The sequence below is a fragment of the Penicillium vulpinum genome (genome assembly GCF_028829585.1).
Source record: "Penicillium vulpinum strain IBT 29486 chromosome Unknown utg000004l_segment0_segment0, whole genome shotgun sequence".
Lineage (NCBI taxonomy): Eukaryota > Fungi > Ascomycota > Eurotiomycetes > Eurotiales > Aspergillaceae > Penicillium > Penicillium vulpinum.
This window is the reverse complement of record NW_026643244.1, coordinates 993,959-1,007,084: the sequence shown is the minus strand read 5'-3', so window position 1 is coordinate 1,007,084 and position 13,126 is coordinate 993,959. Positions and strand designations below refer to the sequence as shown.

General features: G+C 48.6%; 4 protein-coding genes across 4 annotated transcripts; all 4 read right to left on the bottom strand.

Moving 5' to 3' along the window:
• Positions 1-119: 119 nt before the first annotated feature.
• Positions 120-1,175, bottom strand: N7479_008935 (amidohydrolase family protein; the record flags this gene model as incomplete). Its single annotated transcript, XM_057256628.1, has 2 exons — positions 120-1,069; positions 1,127-1,175. The coding sequence occupies 2 exons, from the start codon at positions 1,173-1,175 to the stop codon at positions 120-122; spliced, it is 999 nt and encodes a 332-aa protein (XP_057104086.1).
• Positions 1,176-2,365: 1,190 nt separating this feature from the next.
• On the bottom strand, positions 2,366-2,554 carry N7479_008934 (uncharacterized protein; the record flags this gene model as incomplete). The annotated part of the gene is made up of 1 exon (XM_057256627.1): positions 2,366-2,554. The coding sequence occupies one exon, from the start codon at positions 2,552-2,554 to the stop codon at positions 2,366-2,368; it is 189 nt and encodes a 62-aa protein (XP_057104085.1).
• Positions 2,555-4,392: 1,838 nt separating this feature from the next.
• On the bottom strand, positions 4,393-6,866 carry N7479_008933 (Zn(II)2Cys6 transcription factor; the record flags this gene model as incomplete). Its single annotated transcript, XM_057256626.1, has 2 exons — positions 4,393-6,550; positions 6,640-6,866. 2 exons carry the CDS (start codon positions 6,864-6,866, stop codon positions 4,393-4,395), a joined length of 2,385 nt encoding a protein of 794 aa, XP_057104084.1.
• Positions 6,867-8,520: 1,654 nt separating this feature from the next.
• On the bottom strand, positions 8,521-13,126 carry N7479_008932 (uncharacterized protein; the record flags this gene model as incomplete). The annotated part of the gene is made up of 7 exons (XM_057256625.1): positions 8,521-8,646; positions 8,730-10,689; positions 10,765-11,030; positions 11,089-12,148; positions 12,205-12,445; positions 12,501-12,798; positions 12,860-13,126. The coding sequence occupies 7 exons, from the start codon at positions 13,124-13,126 to the stop codon at positions 8,521-8,523; spliced, it is 4,218 nt and encodes a 1,405-aa protein (XP_057104083.1).

Sequence of the window (13,126 nt, the reverse complement as noted above, 5' to 3'; positions counted from 1 at the left end):
TGGATAGCGGAGATAGTCGGTATGGGAATAGCGTAGTGGCTCCTGATAGCATTTGATTTCCCCCAAAGATGGGGCTAGTTGTATAAAAAGCTCAGCCCCGACACTATCGAAACGGGGGGCTACAGATGCGCCTCCAATGTGGCACTCCTCATCTCCTCCGCCTTCTTCAGTCTCAGTCGAGGAAGCAGATTCAATGCATTCTCATTCAGGTCCTCCACCGTAGCTCCATCTATCATCTCCTCCTCCACAAAACGGGTAAAGCGGACAATAGCATCGGAGGGCGCATTTGGGAAGTCACTTCCAAAGAGGAGGTGACCGGGATTAGCAAATGACGCCAAAGCCTTGAGGGTGACCTCATTTGCGGAAAGCGCTGTATCAAAGTAGAAGTTGCGAGCCTGTTCGATAATATCCTCGCGAGTGATTCCGATGTTCCGGTCCGGCGGCATACAAGGGAGCATGGTGGCCGTACGGTGGATGAGATATGGCAAGGTACCTCCGGCGTGAGAGAGAATCACTTTACAGCCAGGATATTGACGCAGTCGACCCGAGGTGATGAGGTCTACGGCGGTGCGGCCAGTCTCATGCGGATAATCGAACATCGGTTGAGGCATGGCGGGGTTTATTAAGGATGTATCCTGGGGATGGGTGGGGTGGATGAACACCACCGCCTGGCGACGGCTGAGTTCAGCCCAGATTGGTGCGAATGCCTCATGGCCGAGGTAGTTGGGGCCCTGGCCGTAGCGGGTGAAAAGAGTCACTCCATCTGCGCGGAGGATATCTAGTGCGTATCTGATCTCTTCGAGCACGAGCTCAGTGTCGAAGAGTGAGGGTACCGAGGCAAAGAAGCCGTATTGCGAAGGAGAGGCATCGCGAATCTTCGCGGCGGAGAGGTTGCATTCTCGGGCCAGTTGAGCGGCAGCGGTTGGCTCTTTGGCGATGACCGGGCCAGGGGCAGTGACAGAGAGGATGGTGGTTGATACGTTCAGGATCCGGTTGATTTCCTGGTCGAGATTGAGAGTCCAAGGAGGGGTATACCAGCCAGAGGGGTCTCCGCCTGCTGCATCGATAGCTGGTCACATGGTATGTTGTTAGCATTCATTCTCATAAAGATCCACAGTGTACTTACCCTCCCGCATGGCAGAGGGATAAAAGTGGTGGTGAACATCGATCTTCATTGTGTATATCAAAATAACGTACTATTCTCCTCTGAAAATGGATATATTGTTGACGGCAGGCAGGAATGTTTTATACTTGCTTATTTCATCGTCTTGCCGTTTCTAAACAAGACTCCGAAATCGAGGGTATTCGGAGCACAGGATACTCGCCGATATTCAATCAAGAGATCATCCACTGGCCTTGTTTGAGGCAAACTCCGATTCCCCATTGAGAATTGAGAATTCGCCTGTCTTTAACTTCCTACTTGCATACTCTCAGGCCTACAGTAAGACCTATTTATAACTAACACGCGTATCACGAATACGTATGCTTTACAATTAAATACCGGTGCTTCATTTAATCCACCAAGTAATATAGAAATTCTCCCCTTAGTAGTCCGTATGAACTTTGTTAATTGACCACGTCTCCTATATAAGATTCACCATGCCGAAGCTGAGTCACTCAGTTCCAACCAATTACAATGCCTCTGCGGTCGATCCCCGCCTCTTAGAAGCTCGGGCCGCCTCTTACAAGGTCGCTCTCCCGAGGGTGGCGGCGACTCTAGCCCTTCCTCGCGGGGTGAAAATTAGTCAATTATCACGCTTTTCTAGAAGGTTAAGACGTCTATATAGGAGAGAAATCTATAAGTTATAGAGGTATAAGTCTAGTAACATTCATGATCTTTTGCAGAGTATAAACTTCCTCAATCTCGTATTCGTTATTTACCACCGTCGCATACAACGTCTATATTATGTAGATTCTCCACCTCTAGGGCTCTAGGTATTGCGATAATTCCCCGCTATCCACTACTTTATGGTTCGCAGCAGCTAGAGGTCATTCACCGGAGGATTCGCCCGGAGCTCCTTAACCAAACCTTCTTTATTGAATATAATACTTTTTGCACGTGCTGGGCATGCACAACATTGGGGCCGGATGTCGAACACCAATTGGTCACTAGTAATCTGGTTACTATATCGTTTCGGGTGTGGCATATTATCTTTCGGCATAGTGGGAAAGTCATACATTCCCTTAGCGCCGGCCTCCTGTACTTCCCAATGTTCCTTCCAACGAGTGGCAATGGCCTCCATGAAATTCCAATAGATCAACTCACATACAATCCTCTAAGTGTCGCTTTATTGTAGCACTAGGATGTGAATAATACGATGAGAGTCTAAGGATTTGGGGCGGTGAGACTCGAGAGTACAAATTACTATTCTTGTCGAGGGGCTCGGGCTTTGATTATTTTCCGGCCACTGATAACGATGATGGCGATCTTGAAGCATTTGAGCAAGAAGATGTCGCCGAATTTCTCGGCACATTTCATGGATCTCCCTGGGTAAGCAGCCTGATATCGCAGGCAGTGGAGAAAGAAACGGACATACCGAAAGTGTGCATCCATTTTGGGGATTTACAGCTGATTTTTGAAAACTAGAGGGAGCCATTGGCGGACCTGTGCTCTGTTGAGTTGTATCCATATATTTTGTAGACAATACAACGGAGGGCGTATACCCAGTGGTAGTGACACACTTAACGACCAGACTACGAAGCGGCACAACGTAGCAACAAGACAACTACCCCCAGGTAGTTAGTTGAGTACAATGACCGCAATTACATAACTAATACAGAGAAGAGATTTCTTAGTTAACTAAATGCCATCGCGCGTCCTGGCCTCCCCTGTTGATGGTAAATCTAGTAAAAGAAGAAGGCAACCACAAATATGCAGACTACCCCATCGTCAATGGTCGCGGAATTCATTTGGCTATTTTGACCCCAAAGGAGATTCGGAGTCTGTTACTCTTCCATGTCCTAACCTTTTGGGCATGTCGCGTCTTCCTTGGTCGATTCAGAGCAAATCCCGAATGTGGTGGCGATTGAAGGCTCAAGGCAACATCAATACTATGCCATCAATTTACTTCGATTCAACTAATTTTATATAGCTTCGACACATGGTATAGGCAAAAATGCTTCGAATTGGATCAGTGGTGGTAAATATATACTATCCCATTAGTTCTTGAACACTCCAATGATCGCAGTTTCATTCCCCATTCTGACTACTCTCGACTTGCGCTTTTCCTACAAACTAAACCCAAAATATATATACTCATGGATTGGAAGTTTAACTACAATTGAATAATGTTTTCAAAGGGATTATTTTCTGGATACAATATATATATAAAACATGGTTTCCTTACAATTAGATCAATCAATACATGTGAGATGTATATGCCTGCATCCGATGCTGTGAAGCAATGGAGGGTTGGAAATTGGCTGTTTTCTGGGAAACTAGTCAGTGGACATAGATAATTGCATCCTGCCCCACACCCCTAAAGACTACCTAATATTCTGCCCGTCAAAAGAATCTCCATAAAGTTTAATTATCTCTACTATTACTGCACATATAAGAGTACTAGCTTTAAGAATCAAAGAGAAAATAACACAGTAATTTGTCTACAAAAAACCGCTGCTTCCTATACTATTTCCAGGTAGTTCTATCCATACATGTTACACATTTTACGAAGGCGGTATCAGCGGTGAGTTGGGTGGGGCCAAGGGGTATACAATTACTTATGTCCAGTCAATGTAGTTTGTGTAGATTGTATTGATCTACAGTAAGATAGCCTAGCCTAGTTTCTGGCCAAGCCCGCCAAGGAGGTAAAGGAGCCTCTATCCACCCGTTAGATTGTGCTAGTGTCCGAGGATGAGGCTCTTTATGGGATGACTCTGTTATGACTGTCATGATGCGGCAACAGCCGTAGCAGACCTGCAAGTTGAAGGAAGGTGCCACCCACCGTGACGTGTATGTTCTTTATTATCAATTAGTTCATTTGCACCGATTTGGATAAAGCTGTCCTTTACAACTCGATCAATGTGTAGCCGAATGAACAAATGATATCGACCAAAAGACTTTTTTCTAGTTGAGATACTAGAGTCAAGATGAAAACAAAGTGCATATACTTTGTAGTGGAGCGGATCATTCTTATATATGATTTGGAATGTAATTGTTCGCAAAACAAGAACAGAATCTAAGTAAGTACAAGAAGGACTGACAGGACCACGCTGAACAAAAACAGAAATAACCAAAACATGATGAGATAGAAATGTGGGTCGTGCGTCTATAAAAATGGCAGATATATAATGAGAAGAATCGTAAAAAGTATCACCTCGTCATATGCGTAGAAAGCAGGGAGACAACTGCGTTAAATGAGGGACCCCAGTGGAGCCAAACAGAGGGCAGGATCATTGAGACCCATATCCTTCCCAGGAATCCATTGACATCGCATTATTCGACATCCACTCGTTGCCAGGCTCCATCGACAGATCAATGGGTATGTTGAAAGATGTGCCCATGAGATCCAGCGGGGGAGTAATGGTGGCTGGATCAGAGAAGTCGTACCCCATCATCATATTGGATGAAAATTTGGTTGAGGTCGGCAATCCAGAGAATGCATAGTTCAGCTGTGGGGTAGAATCCATCACGCCTACCCCAGTGCCAAGCCCTCTAGTAGGGGTAGCGATGTCAGCGGAAGACGGCACTGATGCTGGAGGCAGTACCGGTGTGTCTGAGGTGCTCTGGTTTGGAGGCGTGAGCTGGGACCACTTACGTGGGGTTGAGCTAGCATAGAATTGCTCCCAGACAAGCCGAATATTGCTCGTGGCTGGTGTGAAAGACTTGCCGAGGATATCCAGACTCTGGAAAGCCGCTGGCAAGATTTTACGGGCGGCTGGGGTCGGGGGACAGACTGGATTTGCCAATACAAATGAAATGATGCAGATGGTAGCATCCCACTGATATTGGAAGGCCGAAGTCCATCCACACAGTAGGTCCGTTTCTGATAGAACCTGACTCAAAATATGAGTTAACATAACAGCGTGGTTGAGAGCATTAATACCATGACCATCGGTCAGGGGGGTGAGGGACGCGCCGCGCGGAGGAAAGCGGATAAAGGGGCAGAATATGGAGAGTTGCAGATGATGATAGATAATTTCCAACAGAAGCCGTTGACGTTGCAACCAAAGAGGTGTAGTAGAGCTCAGATTAAGCGCCGTGCGGTCTATCGAAAAGGCCACGCCTGAGCCTTTGCGTTCATTCTTGAGGGACCGCGGCACATTCTGCATCCAATCATACATCGGACGGTTTGCGCTGCCCATGAATCTTGCGAGCAACTCGAGTGTTGGTGGATCCTCATGGATATCCTGGAAATCTTTGGTCTGTAACAGCTCGGCACAGCGCGTACCGAACGCAGCGTTGACCCCGCGCGCTGCGGCTACCAGGCGGAGATACTGTACGTGGAAGCCGAGCCAACTTAGATCCTCTTCCGGAGGGAATACCAACACGGTGGCTGACAGTTGCACCGCGTCACCTGTGTCTGTCGGCATTGCACATCCAACTTCATCCAGGTTGATCAGTGGGGGACGGCCAAGAGTCATCGAGATCTGGCTATCTAACTGGTACAAAGTCCACCAGATCCGAGAATACAGCTCCTGCGTCGCCTTCGGTAGAGGTCCCAGAGGTTGTAGGTGCAAGCGCAGCATATGAGCAATTCTGATAGCCAATCCGAGGAGAATGTGAGCGGTGTCTAAATTGGCGGTGTTGTATTGGTAGATGATGCAGTAAATATGGCTCTGTAGTGACTGGATCGAAGGATGCTCTAATGTCTCCATCAGCACACGCTGACTCCGACGATAAAAAGCATGCGCAGCGGTAGTAAAGTGAGTGGCCTGGGATTCTGTTTCGTCATCCGCCATATCCCCATCTCCGACCAGAAAAGTGCTGCCGTACTGTATGCAGACAGCCAACAAGCCGTCCACAAGTGCGGAGGGCTGGCGCGGGCTTTGGCCGTCATTTCCAGCCCAAAGAGAATCGTAATATTTTCGGAAATCTTCCTCTAAAACGATAGGATACATCCAATGATAGGCCTGCCACATAAGCACTAGGAAGTGCTCCTCTAGCTCCCGAGACAGGTCCTCGACCTCAGCTAGTCTGAGGCGAAGACTGGGCTGTTCTGCTTCGTCCGACAACTGCTCCTGCGAAATTTCGGGAGAGTGACGGTGCATCTGCGAGATACGAACCGAAAGAGGAGACTTGAGATGTAGCTGATTGGACGATTGGGACATGTACTGGTTCAGGCGCATAACCATGTACGGCGATGATTGAGGGCCATAGTAGATCACCCGACCAGTTCGCGAGTCCGGATTCTGAAAACCGTCCCATGTCTTGCGATATGAACTCGGAAGTTCAGAAGACACTGCAATACGGGAGGACTTGGAATCAGAGGTATTGGGGGATTCCGGGGATGGAGATTTCGTGTCTGTAGCGTGCTTTTTCGATTTCTCAGTCGCTTTATTTAGCTGCTCTTCGAGGTCTTTGAGTCGATTGCGCAGTCGGTGGATTTCCCTAACCATTGATCATCAGCTTGTTCTGGCTGGTGCTGATACAGAAGAACAAGCGCACACAAAGAAGAGGTAAGGGGCCACGGATCTTACCGATTCGCAACCGGCAGTGAATGGGGTTCAAATGGCTTGGAATTACTGCAGTAGCCGCCCTGTGTCCTGCAATTCTGGCAGGGTTGTTTATCATCGCACTTGATGCGATTAAGACGACACCAGTCGCAGGCTCGAACAACCTGGTTACGCCTGGGACGGGGTGCGGCAGCGGGTTGCTCCGAGGGGCGATCAGTGGAGTTGACATTGGCGGAAAAGGTGGAGAACATGGCCAAGAATCATGTGATGAGAAATAGTCAATACCAAGCAGGAGAGACTTTATTTCCAAGAGATCCAGAACGATTCAAAGGATCCAGAGTATCCAGAAGGAGAATAGGAAGGGAAAGGAAGAAGAGGAAGAAACAAAGAAAAGTATGATTAGACGAGGAAACGAGTGAGCCCACAAGGAAACAACCAACCAACCCTACGTTGGCTCAGGTCAAATACCTCTCTCATAGAGAAGTCATTCTTTTTCTTTTCTTTTGTTTTCTCTTTTTCTCTTTTCCTCTTTTTCATTTTTTTATTTCATTTTTTTTCATTATTCATTTTTTTTTAAAACAAAATGAATGTTGATTTATCCCATCACATCTAGTGGATGGATCGCCTACTTGGCAGTGGGCCAGGGCTTGACTAGATAAGCCTGGCACGATCGAGCCAAGCGATGCTGTGCATTGTACACATAAATTGGCATGTTGGTGGATACGCATTCGCTTCTGCTGGTTTCACACTGGTTATCAAGTGAGATGACGTCTTGCATGTACGCTCAGGAGCCGAAGAATCAAGATGTTCTCGTTGGGAGCCTCAAGTGAATCGGGATCATGCCCCCTGGATTGACCGAGCCTCCCGTCTTGTCGGAAACGTATCCGGTCACGTTCATGAAAACCACAGATCTTGAAGCTCTCCAAATAGGGTTACATTCAAGTCAAATCTTAAAAAGTCAGAGACTGTGTGTGGCTGCAACGACAGTTCTCGACACGAGCTTCCCGTTCAGCCATTCCCGGAGTGAAGTACGGAGTATCCACCACCCAGAAGGGTAAATGTACAACGTCTCCGGCTTCGTATAAAAATCCGACCCCTGCTCAAGGATCTCACCGGATGAAAGGCAGAATCAGCCCTCTGTCAACGGTGGTCACAATCATGTCATCCCTGCTCCTGTCCAGTGGATGAGGGTTCGAGGTCAGATCGAACCAATGTGGGTCATACACAAGTCCGATGTGCCACTTCCGCAAAAGAAGTACAGGAGTCATGATAGTGCACGGGATGATATCGATGGCGTGAAGCATTTCGAGACGGCTTGGTCGTGATAAGATTATCGGAGAAGTCAGAATCCGATCCCCGAGAAACGCCACAGTTGAACTGGTTATCACAGACTGATATTCCCGGGGAATGCCGCGTGCCTGAAACAGCGACCTGCAGTGGAGCATATTGCAGTTACGAGAAATTACTGGGTCCTGCATGTGAATCCACTAGTTTAAGCGAGAAAGCGTCAGTAAAGGCTTCTGATTGGATATCCCCTTCAAGGGGCTTCAAAGGGGTTCAATATCTCACCGTTCCATGAAGGCTGACTTCCTACTAGGATTATCCTACCATTGTAGTGTGACCATTTGGGCTCAAGCAGATTCCCTGGTCAGTACAATTGTCTTCAAATGGTATTTTCTTTCAATTTTCTCACACAGAAACTGTCTGACCACGCCGCACCAGCAGATCTTTGGGAATTAAATACAGGGTACGGAGTATATATGCCAATGTGGCGAAAGAGAACAAAAAGAATGCAAAAGGTCTAGGAAATCAAGGAAATAATTTTAAAAAAAAAACTTACCTGGGATTTTCATAAACCAATCCCAGGGAGATCAACCAACCGAAGCCGGACAAAAGGAGCCCCTCTCAGCGACGACGCACCCGGGTCAGATAAGTGATGACCAATACCATGGTGAAATTGAAGGCAATAAAGCCGATGAAGACGCCAACATTCCGGCCGCGGTGACTATAGCTATAGTCATATTTTGTGTACTAAATAAAAGTTGAAGTCAGCCAATCAATGTTTTCGTATTTCTCATAGGGGCCACGTGGAAAATGGAGTTAGGGGTACCCACATAAGCTTGGCCGTTCTTGTATGGACAATACTCGCAATCGGTGGTGCTGTTTGGGTTGACTAGGAATCCTGTAGCGTCCTGGAGGAAAGATGCCGCATATTGATAACACGTTGTGCTTCCGGGAGGTTGGAAGATAGACACCTCCGAGTCTTTACAATGGAGGGGCAGATCATGCAGGACATCCACCACGACACCTTCGTTCATGTAAAAGAGGGGTGACACCTTGTAGTACCAGCGCCATCCCGCCGGCGTTACCGGTGCGGGGGATAAAGTGCCAGCGAAGGTATTGCAGAACATGAAGAAGAAGCCATTGGCGGATAGTGCGGCTTCAACGGTAGGCATTGATGACGCACAGAGTTGGGCCAAGCTGGTAGCGAATACGGAGAAGAGCTGATACATCAAGAAACTGTATCCTGCATGGTTAGAATCTCGGAAGTAACCCACAGGGAAGTACCACAACAGCCAGTATGCAAGTGAGGTCATGAAGGCATATGGCAATTCGACGAGAATGGCGGAAAGACTGAACGCTAGCCAGTGATAGGTCCCACTCTCACGTTCGCGGTGCTCGAAAATGTTTCGCAAGGTCACAAACCGTGGCTGCACCTGCAATCCCAACGGCGGGCCGACAATCATAGACATGAATGCTGAAAAGACACGGTTGTATGCACCTCGCTGCGTCAGAGGCGAGTTAAGATACGTCATTCCATTGAGCAAAGCGTTAGCGGCATTTAACCACAGCTTGGCTCTAGCATAGTCTGGCGCCCGCCAGTAGTACAGCCATGTCCGCTTAAGCAATACGAGCATCTGGTAATAGAACGGAGCGGCATGAAGCGGCAGCGAGGAATGGACTCCACCACTAAGTGGGCCGCTAACCTCGGAAGATGCAAGGGCATTGTGGTTGCCTGAAGTTTGATCACGGCTTTGCTTCCAGATCTCCACCCAGTCTGTCTGAACATCCTGCCGGGTACCAGCGCCAATCACTTCTAAGAAGTACTCGGCAGGGTTTTCCCTTTCACGGCACGGCCGAGCATAAGGGGCAAAGTGAGCGATAGCCTGTTGACAGTCCACTCCCAAGGGGCCATCATAGACCACTTGTCCACCGCGTGCCAACAAATAGAGTTCGTCAAATGTTGAAATTAGTTCTGCAGCCGGTTGGTGGATGGTACATAAGATCGCCTGTCCAGAATCTGCAAGTCTTCTCAGGAGTCGAACAATGGAGTAAGCTGATTGGCCATCGAGGCCGGAAGTAGGTTCGTCTAAGAAGAGAATATCCGGCTTGGCAGCCATCTCCACGCCAATGCTGACCTTTTTACGCTGTTCCAAGTTAAGGCCAGCCCCCGGGGTTCCGACCAAGGCGTTGGCAATTGATTCCATGTCCAAGGATCGGATGACCTCTTCAACATAGGCGTCCTTCTCTTTGAGGGACACGTCTTGTGGTCGACGAAGTCGGGCGGTCATCTGCAATGCCTCTCGTACACTTTGTGTGGGCAGGTGGATATCCTGCTGTTGCACATAGCCCATGTGGCGATTAAACGACTTAGGGAGGAGCTGCCCGTTCAGCGCCAGTGTCCCCGACAAAGTTCCGTTCTTTGATCGGCCGGCTAGGGCATTCAACAAGGTGGTCTTACCAGCGCCAGACACGCCCATCAACGCTTTCATCTGGCCGCTATATACGGATCCATTCAGGTTTGTCAACAGGCGTTTCTGGCCGTCTTTGGTCTTGACGTCAAAATTGAGTTCCGTCCAGGTCAAGCTGCGAGACTGATATTCGATAGTGACACTGCGTTCGCCAGTTGTACCTTCCTCGCCCTGCACTGGAGGAGCATCCAGATCCACGGCCCCGCTTTCCTGATCGGACGACTTTGACCCTGGGAGGGAAGGAGATGGATTGGAATTCAAACCACGATAAAATACAGTTGCCAGACGGCCTGCCGGTTGCTTCAAGCGTTCCATACCAAGGCTATGTCTCTTCGTCAGTAAACTTGGGCACACAAATACGGCGGGAAGAGACAGAATATCGATATTGGAAACTCACGCTGAAGCCAAGGCAAAAACGATAAAGAATGCTGCGTTGATTCCCAGGTTTCGCCAGAGATTGCCCTTTTCAAAGCCATATTGTGCATTGATATATGCCATTCCGTCAAGAAGTCGCTGGCCAGGCTCAGAGCCTACCACAGCGCATACCTGGTTAGCAATATCGGTGTATCCAGGCCCATTTGGGACTATGTCTGCTGCGCTACATTCGTAGGTCAAACCGGCAAACTCGTTGATCATGACAGATTCGAAACCGTAGTGAAGTGGCTGTTCCTTCTGGTTAGCAAGATTTCTCCAGTGACGATAGATAATTCGGCATACATACATTCAGGTATCTCAGCCAGCCTAGCCATACCTGCATCTGAGGTGGTGGCACATAAAGGCCTGTGTACAGAACATACATATTGAAGAAAATTCCGACGGGAAGGACAGCACGGTACATGTTAGACGAGAACACTGCAACCGAGCGGAAAAACATGGATAAGGCCAAATGCTCGATATATACCACAACGAACCAGGTAAAGAAGTTCGCAGCGTTCATTTGGAAACCTGTCAAGAAATACAAAGGAATGTTCCAGAAAATGACGAGGATTTTCCAGACGATATCTGTCATAATCAATCCGAAGCCATAGGCCATGGGTCGGTATAGCCGGTATCGCTTGTGCTTGAGAATAAGTGGCCGCTGGGCGAAAGTACTGCGAAACTCTGCCATAGCTTGCAGAGCTGGAACAAGGACCGAGTAGAAGAGGGCAGATCCGAAGATGAACAGAGATCCCGTGGCTCGCTGCTGGTTTCGGAACAATGTGCCTAAAATCAAGCTCTGGACAACAATACATATGGCTTCCACAAGCAAGGCGCTATAGTTGTGCTGGATAATGCGCACCTGACGCGTAGTACAGTACGCGATTTGTTGATAAAGTGGTAAAGCATATTGGCCAGACTTGGTTGGGCGGACCAAGGTGGGAAGAGACTTTGCCCTCTGTACGGCAGCCTGGAGCTCTTCAAAGTGAACGGTGCGTCGGAATTCATTCTGGAACTCATCTGGTGTGCGAGGCGCTTGATCTCGGTAGGCTTCGTGTACACGACGGACTCCGGGATCGGCAGACATAGAGTTCAAAAAGTCTGTGGTGGTAGTGGCAGATGAACATTCAAAGCCCAGACCAAGGAAGTAGGCTTTGGCGTCTGGAATGGTTCCGTAGAAGATTTGGCGTCCAGCATTGATGACAACAACCTTGTCAAAGTATGGAACAATAGCATCACTGCCTTGGTAAACACTCATGGCAGTGACACACTGACTCTGCAGTGTCCACTCCCGCATCATCTCTATAAATTCAAGGGCCGTCGAGGAGTCCAAGCCGTTTGTCGGGTTATCTAAGCAAATAAGACTGAGATAACGGTCAGTATTCCTATTTTCAAATGCTGCTGAGGTGAATCAAATTACCGTGCACATGTTGCTAGCGCCTCAGCTAACGAGACACGTCGTCTCTCGCCTCCACTCACTCCTCGAACAAAGGCGTCTCCAACCTTAGTGTTCAGCACCCTACTGAGTCCGACCAGCTGGGCCAGATAGCGGACTCTCTCGTCGATCTCTGATGCTGATGGTTTGGGTCCACAGCGTGCCCTAAGTGCGAATCGCAGCGTCTCAGAAACGGTCAAGGTCGGGAAGTGATCATCGGACTCGCCTATGTCTAATCAGTCACAACGCCCCTTTAGACGGGAAGGTGGAAGAAGGCTTACCGCAAAATACAACATCCTGCGAATGGTTCTCGATGACGGACTTCATGGACTCTCCTCCAAAAGTCAAGTCACCTTGGACGCCCTTATATTCACTCCACATACCAGCCAAGGTTTTCAAGAAGGTGGTACAACCACTGCCAGGCTTTCCAATCACCAAAACCATCTCCCCTGGTTGGATGGCAGCGGAGAAATCCCGAAGAATAGGTCGCGAGGACGGGCGATGCATTCTACTTTGTATCGGCTCAAGCAATCCGAAGCCAGATTTCGCGTCTGTCAACACGCTCGGGGCCGGAAGGGCCTTTCCCTCGAATGTCAGTATTCTATCGATAGATGTACAAAGAGAGGATCGGATGCCTTACACCTGTGCCACTGCCTTCAACTGTTACATTTTCCATCACAATCCTTGCAGATTGAAGGTCTTGGTCATCGCCATTGCGGAGAGATAGAAATCGTTTCACGCTCACGGCAATCGGCTCGATAGCTGCAGTACCGGATGAGTCCGACAACTGTTTTTCGTGCAGACCAGCATCTTCCTTTCCCCTGATCACCTCGGTGTCGGTGGGCGTCGCCGCACCACTCCCCTCGGAGTCCTGATGCAAGTTCTCTGTTACTTGGTCCTCCTCCAT